The sequence below is a fragment of the Anopheles ziemanni genome, chromosome 3 (genome assembly GCF_943734765.1).
Source record: "Anopheles ziemanni chromosome 3, idAnoZiCoDA_A2_x.2, whole genome shotgun sequence".
NCBI classification, from domain to species: Eukaryota; Metazoa; Arthropoda; class Insecta; order Diptera; family Culicidae; genus Anopheles; species Anopheles ziemanni.
In genome coordinates, this window is record NC_080706.1 from 68,717,142 (window position 1) to 68,730,929 (window position 13,788).

Here is a 13,788-nt window from a genome sequence, read left to right on the forward strand (position 1 = left end):
ACTAGTTTGTAAACAATTATGCAATTTATCTTAGGATAATAGACATTAAAATTACCTTTGTACGTTTTAGTTAAGCTTAACCTAAAATGATAGTGCCGAAGGAATTTGCAGGACCGGAAAGGAAATTTTACGGGGTATACGCTCATGGTTGATAGTTGAAATTACTAACAAACGAAATTGTACTGTCACTGTAGTACCTAAGACCAAATTTCTCCAGTTCCTACGGAATGACTCAATTTGCTAAAAATAAACATCTTCTTATCCACACAACCCGGCTTCTTTCTCATGAAGATTTTTATGGACATGCGAAATCTAAACTGTAGATAATCCCAAGTCACGTGACGATCACTCAATAAGACTTTTCGTGAGCATTTCGATACCGTGGTCTCGTAGTCTACTGCATTCTCTCCTTGTGGTCGATGAATGGGACCTAACTGTAAGAGGGTGTAATTTATTGGCCCCAAGAGGAAATGTACCAACCGCCGTGTACCTAATCTTTTCGACCCATGTGCACATTGTGTTTCTCTCGTCCGCACAGTCAATGGCCTCAGAATGAAAGGCAAGATACGTACGGTGGTAGTTATCAGCACTGACAGGCTGTAGTACACGTGCGCGAGCTTGTAGTAACCGTTTGCAGGTGAAACAAAAATGGACTTGTAAAGCAGCGAGTGAAGCAGTGTGTACTAAGGGCGATAAAACAACGACGAAGGACTAGGACCGCCAAACACAATCGACTGAAACTTATCAGTGCAATTACATGCGTTACTAACAAGCTGCGAGACGAAAGACTCCTCGTGTTGGTCAGCCATTCTCTATAGGCCCGGTGAGAAGTATTGTAGCACAGCGGCTATCACAGGAGGGGGGGCATGTTGATAACGTACTGCGATAAAGATCTACAGTGAAACAGGAAGGCTATTAAAGCCTTGGGAGTCCAACGCGTCGCGTCAATTGTTCAACAGTGCATCACAACGTACCAGCTTCCATCAGCCCTGAGAGTGAGGTCCTGAAGATGTTTGTCTACTTCGCGCTTCTGGCCACCCTTGTGGGGTTGGCCCATGGCCGTAAGTTTTCGATAGCCATTGTAGAGCCCCAAAGCAAGAACACTAGTTGCACATCTTACATATTCGTGTGATCCTCGCAGAGTGTAGTGTCAATATCCGGACGAACCTGAACGCGTTGGAGCCTCTGTTCCTGCGCAACAATCAGCTGTGGGCCCCGGATGGACCGGCTTTGCAGTGGAACGCTGGCGAGTCGACCCTCATCGCCTGTCCGGGAAATAATATTGTCAACAGTGAGTAACGGTACGCTTGTTGTATGACCCCTTGGGGCTCTGAAATCGGATTATCCTTTCGTAGCTGGAAGTCCAACGGCGACCATTACCTGCGTGTCCGGTACTACTTTTACCCTTAACGGGCAGAGTGTGAACATTGCCAACGTTGCTTGCCAGTCCCGTACGACGGGTCATCTGCAGAACACCGGTCAGAGCTGTGGTGGTGCTGGTACTTTGCTGAACTTGGGCTTCGAGGTGCCTTCGGTCGGTTTTGTGACGTACATTCAGTCGTGTTATAACATGCAAACGGCTTCCGTCATCTACACTCGCCATGTGATCCCTGGTACTGCTATTAACCGTAAGTAACGAATTGGGGGATCGTACACGAGGAGTTGGTAAGAGCAATTATTCGAATGACGTGTTCCGCACCTCGACAGATAGCATCAGTGAATCGTATCGTCCGTCGTTCAAGACTGTAGGCACGGCATCGCACGTTGCCCCGGCAACCTCCTACACCACGGCTCAGCAGGCCATTCGTTTTGCCCAGCTGCTTGGATCGCAGGCTCAGGCGGATCGCTTCATCACCACTAGCTCCTACCTGTCCCGTGGCCATCTGTCCCCCGATGCGGACGGTATCTTCCGGCCCTGGCAGTGGGCCACCTACTTCTACGTTAACGTGGCACCTCAGTGGCAGGCCACTAATGCGGGCAACTGGTTGGTTGTGGAGAACGCCGCCCGTACCGTATCTGGCCGGCTTAATGAGGACGTGCTGATCTTCAACGGTGCGCACGATATTCTAACGCTACCGCACGTCAACGGACAGCAGGTTCCGATCACACTCGAGGCTGGCGGTATCCAGACGCCCAAGTGGTACTGGAAGATCATCAAGTCGCCGCGTACGAACGCCGCCATTGCGCTGGTCAACAACAACGATCCGTTCCGCACGAGCATGCCAGCCGGAGAGATGCTGTGCCAGGACGTTTGCGGTCAGTACGGCTGGTCCAACGCGAACTATGGCAACTTTGCACGAGGCTACACCTACTGCTGCACCGTTGCAGACCTGCGTCGGGCCATCCCCAGCATTCCGGCCGAAGCTGATGCAGCGAACGTGTTGCGCTATTAATAATGGCGCGCGTGTGGCGATCAAGGTGAAACAGATTGTAACTTGTCTAAAGAACATTTGATTGAATTAAACTAATCATGCATTTATAACCACGTTGAAGTATCTTTGGCTACCCCTGCTTGTTTTGGTAAATAATTTGTTTATCTCAAAAAGCAGATGCTTATCAACCAAGATTGCCACCAATAATTCGACGTTATGTCGAATGACTTTATAATCAATTCAGTTAGCTCCAACCGATTGTAAAGGTAGCGATAAGGAAAACGAGTAAAGAACAGCTAATAAAAATGCAGACGTTTGAGTTTGTTACCGTTGGTCAGATACTACAATGGAGATACAGTAGCATTTGCAGCAAAACGAGACGGATAATTAAAATAGTTTTATTGGCTCATAACGGTAAGCAACATTTTTTGTAAATAATCAGTTAAATGAACAAAATCAATTTAAAAATGCCAATTTTGAATAAGTTTACGGTAACACGTTCGGACAGACAAACGTCTGACCAATTTTATGGATGTTTTATAGGATGATTATAGCATGCTAACGTACAGTGTAGTGATGGGCGGGTCGACCCGAACCTACCGGGGCGGAGCTATCCGTAAGCGATCCGGAGCGATTTGGTCCGCAGCCTCACTTCTAACGAGTTCGAGTCGATCCGTGGGGGCAGCAAAGTGAAATAAAAGATTGTTGTTACCATGTCAAAGTTTGTTGTTAACAATTCTCTGGGCGAAAATTGTAAGAAAAACAAACAATAGAAATTGAGTAACAAGCTTTTGTGCTATAATATCGGTTTACTGACTTCACCTGCTATGTTGTATTACATATGATTTTGGTTTCGTATATGGATGCGAAATTGGTTGGCGTGACTCACTAGGTACAAAAGATGTAGCCAACTCTAGCTGTGCGTAATGAAATCGTATACAACATAGCAAAAGTTTCCGTACGCGCTAAGGAAGAGACTTAGTTCCCGAAACCACAAGGAACTGGCTTGAAGAGCTGAGGAAACGGCTTGATAAACTTCGGGTTCGGTTTGACAAACTTCGGGCAACCGAAGCGCTTCGGCTTCGCGCTGTCGAGCGGCTGTTCAGCACACGTTGCGTTTAGTTCAAAACAACTCTTCCTACGGTGAGGTTCGTTTGCTTGCAGTGTGAAGCGAGAAACAGGTGTCGTTTGGTGGTGAGTAACGCGATCGCGCTTATTTTAGTGAATTGCTTCAACTATGTGAAAGAATTGAGTTATTATACAAAACCACACGAATGCTAACGTTTATGTGTGTCGTGATATTATTTAAAGTGTTTAAAAATGAGAAAAAAGCACACTTGGTGATCGGTTAGCGATGTTTTTCAACAAGCTCGAAATGGAAACACACCGGTCGAACGTGTTCCGCACGTGGATCAGCCCGGTTTTCCCTAGTGCTCCGTGCCAGTGAATCTCTGTTTCGCGAGTTACGCATTCTTTCAACATTTTACAAAATGTGCCCTCTTTTTTCTCCCCCCGGTGACGTCCACTTCTCCGCCGTTTGATGTGCAGTGACCAAATTATGATGATTTTAAATTTAGAACTCTACTATACTGGCCGACATTCGGGAGGCCGAACGGGCGTTGGGTTGTGAGCACTTATGTGGGACCCGCAGCATGCGAACATGCTGCTGGCCGTTGAAAAATTGTCCCGAAGGTACGGCGCGGAAAGGGCAAAATTCTACGAGCCGCTGCAGTCCTCTGTGTCCATCTTATTTAAAATAGACTAGTACTCTACTGGGTTTTTTTGTAATTGGCTCTTTTCCCTTTTGCTTTATAAAATAATTTTCAACCTTCCCGCGCTCGGGCGAGTTAAAAAGTAAATGCAACCCGCACTAAATATACTTTCGGCGCGATTTGCATACTTATTGCTTTTACTTTTCTGTGTCCCACACCTTGAAAATTTCTTTGCTCAATTTAAATAGGTTCTGGGATGTTTTTTCCTTCTTTTGCTGTTTGTTTCCGTTATTTTCCTAGCGTCAGCTCAAATTAAATCAAAAGATTCTTGCAGTTCTCTCAGAAGGCGAAAACAGTCCTTCTAATTCTTGTCGCCTAATTGCAAAGTTTTTAAAGTTAATGTAAAATGTGCGAACGAGTAGTACAAGTGGCCTTGTGATCGTCGCACGTTTGTTGCATCTTTGGATATTATCTGTTAATGTAAAGAAAATAAAACGGTGCAATTGGTATCTAACAATGGTTGTTAAAAAATCGTGTTTAGTGCGAATCGTCGTTTAATCTTCCTGGTTTTTCTTACGCATTCAAGGATCATCCGTAGAAAGTGTGTGCAAGGTGTCAACCGGTGGTGATATTCGTGATCTTCCGAAAGATCCCAATCGAGTGTAACAAAATCAAAGAAAAAGTGCCCGAAGGATACCATCGTTGTGCAGTTCGGTTTTCAACTCGCGTTCAATCAAGTGCTTCCCTCGCGGAGAAGCCATCCGGTGTCACTTTCGCGCCATCATTTTCCGGTACTTACGATCGTCTCTAGTGCTTCGAAAGGAAAACGAAAGCCGCGCAAACGCAACGATGACTCATCGCGGTTGGGGAGCGGTGCAGCTGGCACTGCTGTTGGTGGTGGTGATCGGCACAATGGTTGAAAGTAAGTGTCATTTTTCCCATTTATTCACGATATGTAACAATAAGATGACCAAAATCATGCACAATTGCCACATTAGATCTGCTTTAGATTGTCTATGAAACATGAAAAAAAAACAATTTTAGAATGAAATGAAAGAATTAAGAAACTAAAAATGGTGAAAGAATTAAGGTGAAGGTGAAAGAATTAAGCAACTAAAAAATCGGTGTAAAAAATGAAGAAAGAAACAGATGCAGATTTTCAGAACATTAATGTATCGAGAAAAAGATTTCAATATTTTTAGAACGTTGTAAATTCAAACAAGATCACATGATCACATGACGGAAATCAATTGTCAAAATGATTTGAATTAAAAAGTTAATGTGAAAGAACGAAAAATACGAAAATCGGACAGATGAGATTAAAAGAATTCAAAGGTTCTCAAAATTAAAACGATAACTAAACCATTTACAAAGACCTTCAGTGAGACCATTGCCATGTTTTGCTACGTTATGAGTTTTCTCTTGTGGTTTCTGGCACAAGCTCACAAACGAATTCATTTAGAAATTAACCTACCCCCCCCCCCCCCCCCCCCCCCTCCACCAGACACCGGGAGATAAAGATTCACTAATTAGATTATGACACCTGATTTATGATCCTCGCACTCCGGAACCGACGTGCCGTGTCATTGTCGCAGCATAATATGTTTACCGACACTCTGGCCGCACTGCGTAATGGAGTCTTGAGCATTCACAAACTCACCGGACCCAACTCCCTTCTACACCACCACTCTGCTCGAAGCTAAAGAAATCGTATGGCTCCATTGAGAACGAGTGAAACTTGTGCTGGTGAGAAAGGACAGTGGAAAGGATTGTAGTGCAAGGTTGTTTTTCCTCCTCCGTCGGAGCAAAGAAGAGAAACGTTGTAAGACAAACGAGGTAAACAAAGCGAGTCGGTTGTAACACGTTTTGTCTGCCGTTGGATTAAGACGTTGTTGCCAGAAGTTGGCGTTTGTTTTTTTCCTCTCTCCTTTCTGCTCCATCCATCTGTAAACGGTTCATGTTTATCATGACGACGGCACGAGAAAATTCAACAAAATTTTCGTTGCAGCCGCGGCCTTTGCGCGGCCGGGAATGTACGTGGTAGAATAAAGCGACATTTCAACATCCTTTCGGTGCGCCAGCTCTGGTTGCAGGTATAAGCCCACCCGGGAGAGTGCTTTAAATTGTTTCGAAATGTGATACATTTGAGCCGCAATCTGACAGTTTGATACAAGAAGATTTTTCCTCCACTTCCTAACGGTGTAGGATGAAACGTGGTCTTATGAGGTAGTGTGTTGGAGGCTTTGGAGATTCTGAATTAATAATACATTTGAAAATTGGTAAGAATTTATCCTGCGAAAGCAATCAAATACAATTTCGCTCAACATTGTCACGATGCAGTTAGCAACCCACAAAGTCTCACCGGCTTTTCCCCGGAAGCGGAAGAACCTTGTCAGGCGGTGCCTAAATAAATATTATCATTGCGCTGCTGTGAACCTTTAAGATATTGCCGTTTTTTTCCCCTCTACCCCGTCCAATTGCGCCATGTGAACGAGATTAATCTAAACAGGTGCCAAATGAAACACAAACAATCTGTTTGCGAAAGATAATTGTGGCAAAGGATCGCCCCGTTTGGGGGTCGGAGAGGGGGAGGAGAAGAGACTCTGTTCATTTGAGCCCGTAGGCGGCTGGCCACATTAATGTATTAGCTTTGGCGAATTCGAAACAATGGATCGGATAAGAACGATTAATTTTCCTCTTTCAAATGCAGCAACATGCGCTTTAAGTGGATCAAACGAACCAACGTAGGAGAACAAATTTATCCCAAAAGTCTTCTTGGGTGCTGTTAGAATGCCGCCAACGGAATGGAAAGTACAATACAGGGATTTTCAGATAATATCATAACCGTAGCAGTTTTTATTCCAAGTGCAGCACATGATATTTCAATAGCGTCAGTTGATTTTATAAAGCGATCATGTTTATTATAACTTTGTCAGATGAAATCAGAATCGTAGCAGTTGATATAATAATCAACAGCAGCTTGATGACACTGATCACCAAAATTCCGCTAGGTGATTTCGAGCAATCGTTCTAAAAACATCTAAAAATGAAACAAACATCGAGCAGTTTTGTATGGGAAGTAGGAAAAAGTAGGACGATTGCTCGAAAACGTTCTGCATTTGTTTCACCCTCATAAAAAAGAGTAGGACGTTTGTAAGACGTTTTTAAGACGATATTTCGAGCTGCCTTGCGGGATAAGTGAAAAAATTACAAGCATTCAATATGAAAATTAATCAACACTGCTTGTTTAAACATTCCTTTCGTTTTCTAATTTAATTCTAATTCTAAATTAAAGCGATTCATGCGAGATGAACTCATCTGATATGTTGAACTACCTTGGAGTCCCATTTGTGCGATATACGTTTATACTTGCTAGTTACGTACATCGCTTGACCTGCCATACCAATTTTATAATATCAACTGCTACGATTCTAACTTCATCTGACAGAGTTATAATAAACATGATTGCGTTATAAAATCAACTGGTACTGTTGGAATATCATGTGCAACAGTTATAATAAATACTGCTACTGGTGTGAAATCATCTGAAAAATTCTGTATTTGCCACAATTACAGCAGCGGGGGGAGGATCCGTTTCGAGTTATAACTTCCTGTCTTGAAAGCTCCACCAGATCCAGGGTGCTTTAACTCACCCAGTACTAACAAGGAAATACGACTACGACTTCACTTCACTTCCGTTTCAGATTCGGAAGCAAAAGTCACCCCCCGAGGGGGCAGCATGAACCGCCCCAACAACCGTCCGCGGTTGCTCAACGCGGCTCCAATTATTTTACATTCTTGCACACTTTGTGGTTAAAGTGCTGGAGAGGATTATTTATAGAACGACTTGTTCAAGCTTACCCTATGAGTTCCAGCAGCTTATTGCGATCGAGGGAGAGATAAAAGGGAGAGGTGAGAAGGGTCATTATCTCACCGTTACGTGGGGTGAAGATTAGAGGGTAGGTAACGAAAAAAGGACACAACTCAAACAACAATTCACCCCCTAATTATCATCTGAAACGTTGCTTATCAGCTCGAACCCCGAATGCTGGAACAATTCGTCGTGTATCGTTTTCGGTGTTGTTAGATTAACGTTTTTCTTCGGAGTTGATGCCCCGCAACCAGGTCACGCATTGTTACAGTTACTTCGTTGGTTTGCGTAATGTTTCTCAAAGGCTTTCAAAGAAAAATATGGCTTTATTTCTTTACCCGTGCCCGTCCACTTCCAAAAAAAACACCCTGGTGCCGTTGTTGTGTAGAACACGAACCCGGCGCTACCTCGTGTGTTGGATCACTTTACAACCAGAAGAATTTGTGTAATAATTAACGAGCAGCATCACTCCACACAGTCAGGTGGGACCGAGACGGTCGGAGACGGCAAAGGCAGGTTGCTTTACGACTTTTGGGTCCGGTTACTTGCGCCCGGCACTCGGCCAAGATATGGTGAATCGTTATCAAACTTTATAATGGATATCCGAGTGGAAGGTAGGTACCACTCCCTCGGGGTGGCGCACCACCACTTCCCCAAAAGCCGACCCAAACACGTGGTGAGAAGATTTGGGATTCAGAAGGTTATATGCGTACGCATTACCGCCCCCCTGACCGGCGCGTCTTTATTCCACCCTGACTTCTTTTCTTTTTGTATCCATCTTTGAAGGATAATGTCAGACAACATTTTGCGGGCGTCTTTTATCGCGCGAATGTTTGTATTTTCTTTTCTAACCTCGTAATATGGACGGAATCGCGTACCGGGTATGCGTCGGTTTACCTGTTGGCCACACCCTCCCCCTCCCCCCACACCCTACTGCGCTCCACCGAGAATCGATGCGGAAGGTCGTCGGCTTACGGCGCTGCCCTTTTTCGATTAGGAAACTTTAAACCATTTCCTTGATGTCTAAAAGTTGAGCGCAACTGCTTCGAGCCTTTGGAGGCGGGTGCGTGTTTGGTCTTTCTTTTTGCGAGGCGTCTAATATTTGTTGCTAAATTTGATATGCCACACTGTTTTGGATGATAAAATAAACATGAATGAATAATACAATTTTGTTGGGGAGAAACAATGCTTTCGGTGGGAAACGGTAGCGTCTGTCCGAAACCGAAATCACTTTGGATCAGTTTATGGAAATTCGTTGGAAAGTAAATATGAATATTGTAAGTCTCCATTTCTTTTTTTGTTTTAAGGAAGTTTCCCTTATTTTCCTACAAAAGTACATTATTTTTGAAGCAGTAATTTGTCTTCTGCTTCAACTCGCATGGTGGACGAGAATCGTCCTACCGAGACACGATTAACGACCGTGTCCTTGGACAAACCCAGTGGAACTCTTGAGCGTGTGTAGCGAAAAATATGGTATTCCTTTTTGGGGGTTTGGAGAAGAAAACGAAGAAAAAAATCGAATGTCTGCAAGCGTGAATGTTTCGGTGGGAAATAAAATATTTCCGTAGCACCCTTTCGCACAGTTTGAAGTGCTGTTTGGATTCCCGAACTCCATCCGCAGCATATTATTTAGTTATGGAGATTATTTTCGCCTCCCTCCGAGCACGAAAGTCGTTCCGGGGTGCGTTAACACGCTTATAGTTTTTTGCTCGCGAGTGTTCTGTCCCGGTTTTTTTTTCTACCCTAGCGTCAATAGAGTGTTTTTTTTTTGTAAATAAATCATGAAAATGGAAAGACATCCATTCCAGGCGTTCCCATTAATTTGCGAAAAAAAAAAAACATAAACTAGAACCAAGTGAACGTGCTCAAATGGGAGCCAGCAGTAAATGATGGTGTTAGTTTTCCTTGCAGATAAAACAAAAAAATGCTACGACCACCGGATTCCATCATCGCCATACACGATGGTATCTAATTTCTTTCTAATGAAGTTGGCACTCGGGAGGGCCAGCCAACATGGCAGATCGGGGCCATATGTGCAATGTGTGCCGAACGGAGAGGATGATTATTCGCGATCGAGTTCTATCGAAGCATGGGAGGAAGGGGGAAGGTCCATAAGCGACCATTCCTCAGTTCCATTCGATGCTCATCGTCCGACATTAACCATACGAAAGGCTGGCGAACATTGAAGGGATCGCCGTTCCGATGCTTCCGGAAACACGCTTGCTCACTCCAAGCAAAAAAGAAAATAATTTGCGTGATCCAAAAGAATAAAAAGAAGAAAAAAGGAAGAGGAAGATGCTCAAGGTGGTTCGTTGATCTTTGAAAATGGCGCGAAATGATTTGTATGATTCCATTCCATCCGTTTTGGGGTGAAACAACTTTGAAATGATTTATCAACTTGTGAATTTTCATGAGAATGTTTATAAAAACGGTTCAAAATATGCAATTTGAAATATACTTTGTTTGATTCTAAATTCCATTTAAAGACTAAAGAAAATCCATGGCTTTAACATCTTCATTTCAATCGATGTTGGTTCCTTCTGGCGACCATTCTCGTAGGAGATTGCGTGAAGTCTTTAAAATGTGATATAATTTCCTCCTATCCAAGCATGGAAATCAGGTGAGAAACGTTGAACAGATTTTGTGCGACCCAGACGCTGCTAAAACCGCACAAAACGGTGCTAAAAAGTTGCCTTACTCGAATTCTGCTCTACCTAGCCCTCCTCTGGCCTGGGTCGTCCATGACCGTATCTTTTTAATTAAATCCCAATTAGTCGAGTTTCTTCGCCCGCGCCTGGGCGGAGAAGTGCCTTTTGCGAGGTATAACTGCACCGGAGGGAACTACCACACCAGTTCCTTTTGCTGGAAGAAAGCCATGGACCCCGTACACCAAGAAGCTCACCGTGCCTGCCCATTCATGAGTTCTGAACCGGCAAACGTGTACGTAGTTAAGTTCGTTTTTTTTTCGGGTCAGCACCTTTTACATTATGTAATCGGTTTTTACGAGCGCATATTGCGTTCCGCACCGAACCTTCTGTTCTGTCGCGGTGGAGTTAGTCTTTTAAGCAACCGAGAACCAAAAAATTGAAATACATACACCCGGCAGAACTAAACTACCGAAGAGTCCGGAGTGCGAGCAGACAAGCGCGCTGCGGGTGGGTGTAAGTTACCAAGTGCATAAAAAAGGAGGATCAACTGCGAACAGCAACTTGGTTGTGCCCTAACCTCACAACGTGCCTCGAGACTCGGTTAGTCCCGGTTTAGCGCGACGCTGCTTATCGGAAACACTCTCCGGGCGCCGGGCCGCGATATGTGCCGGGACTGTGGTTAATATTCGTAAAGTATCCGAACAAATTATGTTGCTACTCCGCCTCGGGTAAAAAGGGATTCAACGTGGATTAATTATGGCTCGACAGAAGAAAAAGGCAGAGAAGTGAAAGAGGTTAAAATTGAGCTCCCTATACCAAAACAAGTAGGCGAGGGAAAGCGTTTGAAACACGACACAGCAACACACAATCAGCTTGCTTTGTTTGTCTCGATGTTCGGTGCTGTCGTGGATCTGCAGAATAAAACTTTTTCCTCCGCCACAAACCGGCGGAATTTTGGGTTCGTTCGGCGGAAGAAAGGCACGTTCGAAAATTCAGAAGTGGTCGTCGAAAAACTAAAAACATAAAACTCGCGCGCCAACCTAAAACGCGAGTTGAGAGGGAGATATTTTTAAAACTGAAGAGTTATGAAACATTGCCGCCAGTTATCTCAATTAAGCGTTTGGCCGTTTCGTTTTTCCTCCCGTTCGCGTTCTCAATATGGCCGCGGCGCGTGTTCTAGGTTGATCCCGGCCGTTCACTGGCCCTAGGATGGGACGCTTAATGAGAAACTCCTAAACGATCGAGCCGACGATTAGTGATCCCCTAATTGAATGAGCGTGCACAAAACTCGGCTTGGTCCATCGAAAATCGACAACTCGAGTGCGGGGTTGTCCTACGGCCCGCAGAGTGTTTGTCTCACCAGAGTATTTGGGGGAACTCATAAAAAACTTTGCGAATATGTCCTCGTATTCATCAGTCGACTGCGAAAACGTCACCGTGGAACCTAGAACGATGAAAGGCTTAGAAGAGGAATTAGTGATATTTCAGTCAAGTGGCAAACTGAACAACTCCTGGTACGTTTGGTCACTGTCACCTTGAACCAGATGGCTGGTAAACAATGTTGGCCTGCAATTAGTGCACCAAATCGATCGATCCACATCCCACTTCAGGCGACTGAATGATATTTGCTTAGCACTTCAGAGGCAAAACCTTTCCAGCAATCGCCTATCCAAGGGGATTCCGTGCGTAACATTGCCTCACAGTTAATCCGTACCGAGTCTACAACCCCTCCAGAGAGTCAGATACTCCCTGGTCTAGTAAGGGTGTAGTGTTCTATCCCATAGCCACGGTTCTGTTACGAGGTTCACTTTCAATTAGACACGCGTAACTGATTGCTTGCCTCGACTGTTCCAGTTGAGAACTACACTCCGATAAAACAACCATGATTTCGTCGTTCCGGCGATCTGTATCACCGGAAAGAATTAAGTCCCGATGAAGAACACGGGCACAACTGAGAACAGGGCACCGTTCATCAAAGGCTTTTTACCATCTTTCAACAACATTTACTTCGTGGTGAGCGCTTGCTGGTTCTCTTCGCTTTTCTTCCGCATTTCTTCCGCTTGTTCTGACTCATCCTTCGACAGTGCACCCCCTCTCGTATGAAGTAATTGAAAGTTAATTTCTATTTTATTGGGGAAATACATTAAATAAATTAATGGTGAACGACGGCAGTTCCGCACGGCTGTTTCGATTTCCGTCACCATGGCTTTGGCCATAGGAGGGGGGGTTTTTGATGTGTTTACATTTCGGATTGCTACGATTCGATGGGAAGCTGGTACGAAAAAGAATCGAACTTGTTACAACTTCTTTCCAATTGGGAAGTAGTAGTGAGTAATTCAGATAAGTGAGACAGAGTCATTCATATGTTGAGACATGGGTTTATGTTTCTTATATTATCGTACTTGAGACGGTATATGCTAGAAATAAAATTGAGTGTCATTAACACGTTGACTGCCAAGCGTCTTTAGCACATATTTTTAGTACAATCTTTTTAATTAACACGTTGACTGCCAAGCGTTTTTAGCACACTTTTTTAGTACAATCTTTTTTAATATAATTTGTTTATAATATTTATTAAACCAACGATTTCTGAAGGCCAAGCAAAGACTTAGCTTCCCGAAGAACTTGTTTTTTAATATTACTATAGATTTTTTGTTGCATTTTCATTTATGGGTCAAAAACTTTTTAGAACTAGTTACTGCTTTCACCCATATTTGGGTGACGCGGTACGGAACGTGTTAAACATATTGCACTTTAAATGATTTCCTCTGATGTCCGGTTTCATTTCCCGACGACAAAAAATAACTCCACGAAATGTCAGAAAATGATGAATGCATGTCAACTTCACAAAACTACGTTTACATATTCTATTAACAACCCTACACTCTCCCGACTGTGGAAAGATAATTAAGACTGACGCTGCTAATGCATCGATGGAAAATGGAACCAATCGATCGATTAGATGACATTATTTGCAGCTGCATTAGCATATTGGGCCCATCTTCGGACGCGTGTTCATTATTAAATCGTCACCTAGTTTTCAACATTTTCCCCGCCCGTTTTCTGAAGCACATTAAATTTCCGGGCACATTAAAACGTACTCATCACTTAACTCGATCGAAACCCGTCCGAAGGGGTTGATGTGGTCCCGACTTAATTTCGGAAATGAATTGCAATGTGTCAAC

General features: G+C 43.9%; 1 protein-coding gene across 1 annotated transcript; it reads left to right on the forward strand.

The window, feature by feature from the left end:
- The first annotated feature begins 1,009 nt into the window (after positions 1-1,009).
- On the forward strand, positions 1,010-2,393 carry LOC131286251 (uncharacterized). The gene is made up of 4 exons (XM_058315182.1): positions 1,010-1,061; positions 1,142-1,291; positions 1,356-1,628; positions 1,708-2,393. Exons 1-4 carry the CDS (start codon positions 1,010-1,012, stop codon positions 2,391-2,393), a joined length of 1,161 nt encoding a protein of 386 aa, XP_058171165.1.
- The last annotated feature ends 11,395 nt before the right edge of the window (positions 2,394-13,788 follow it).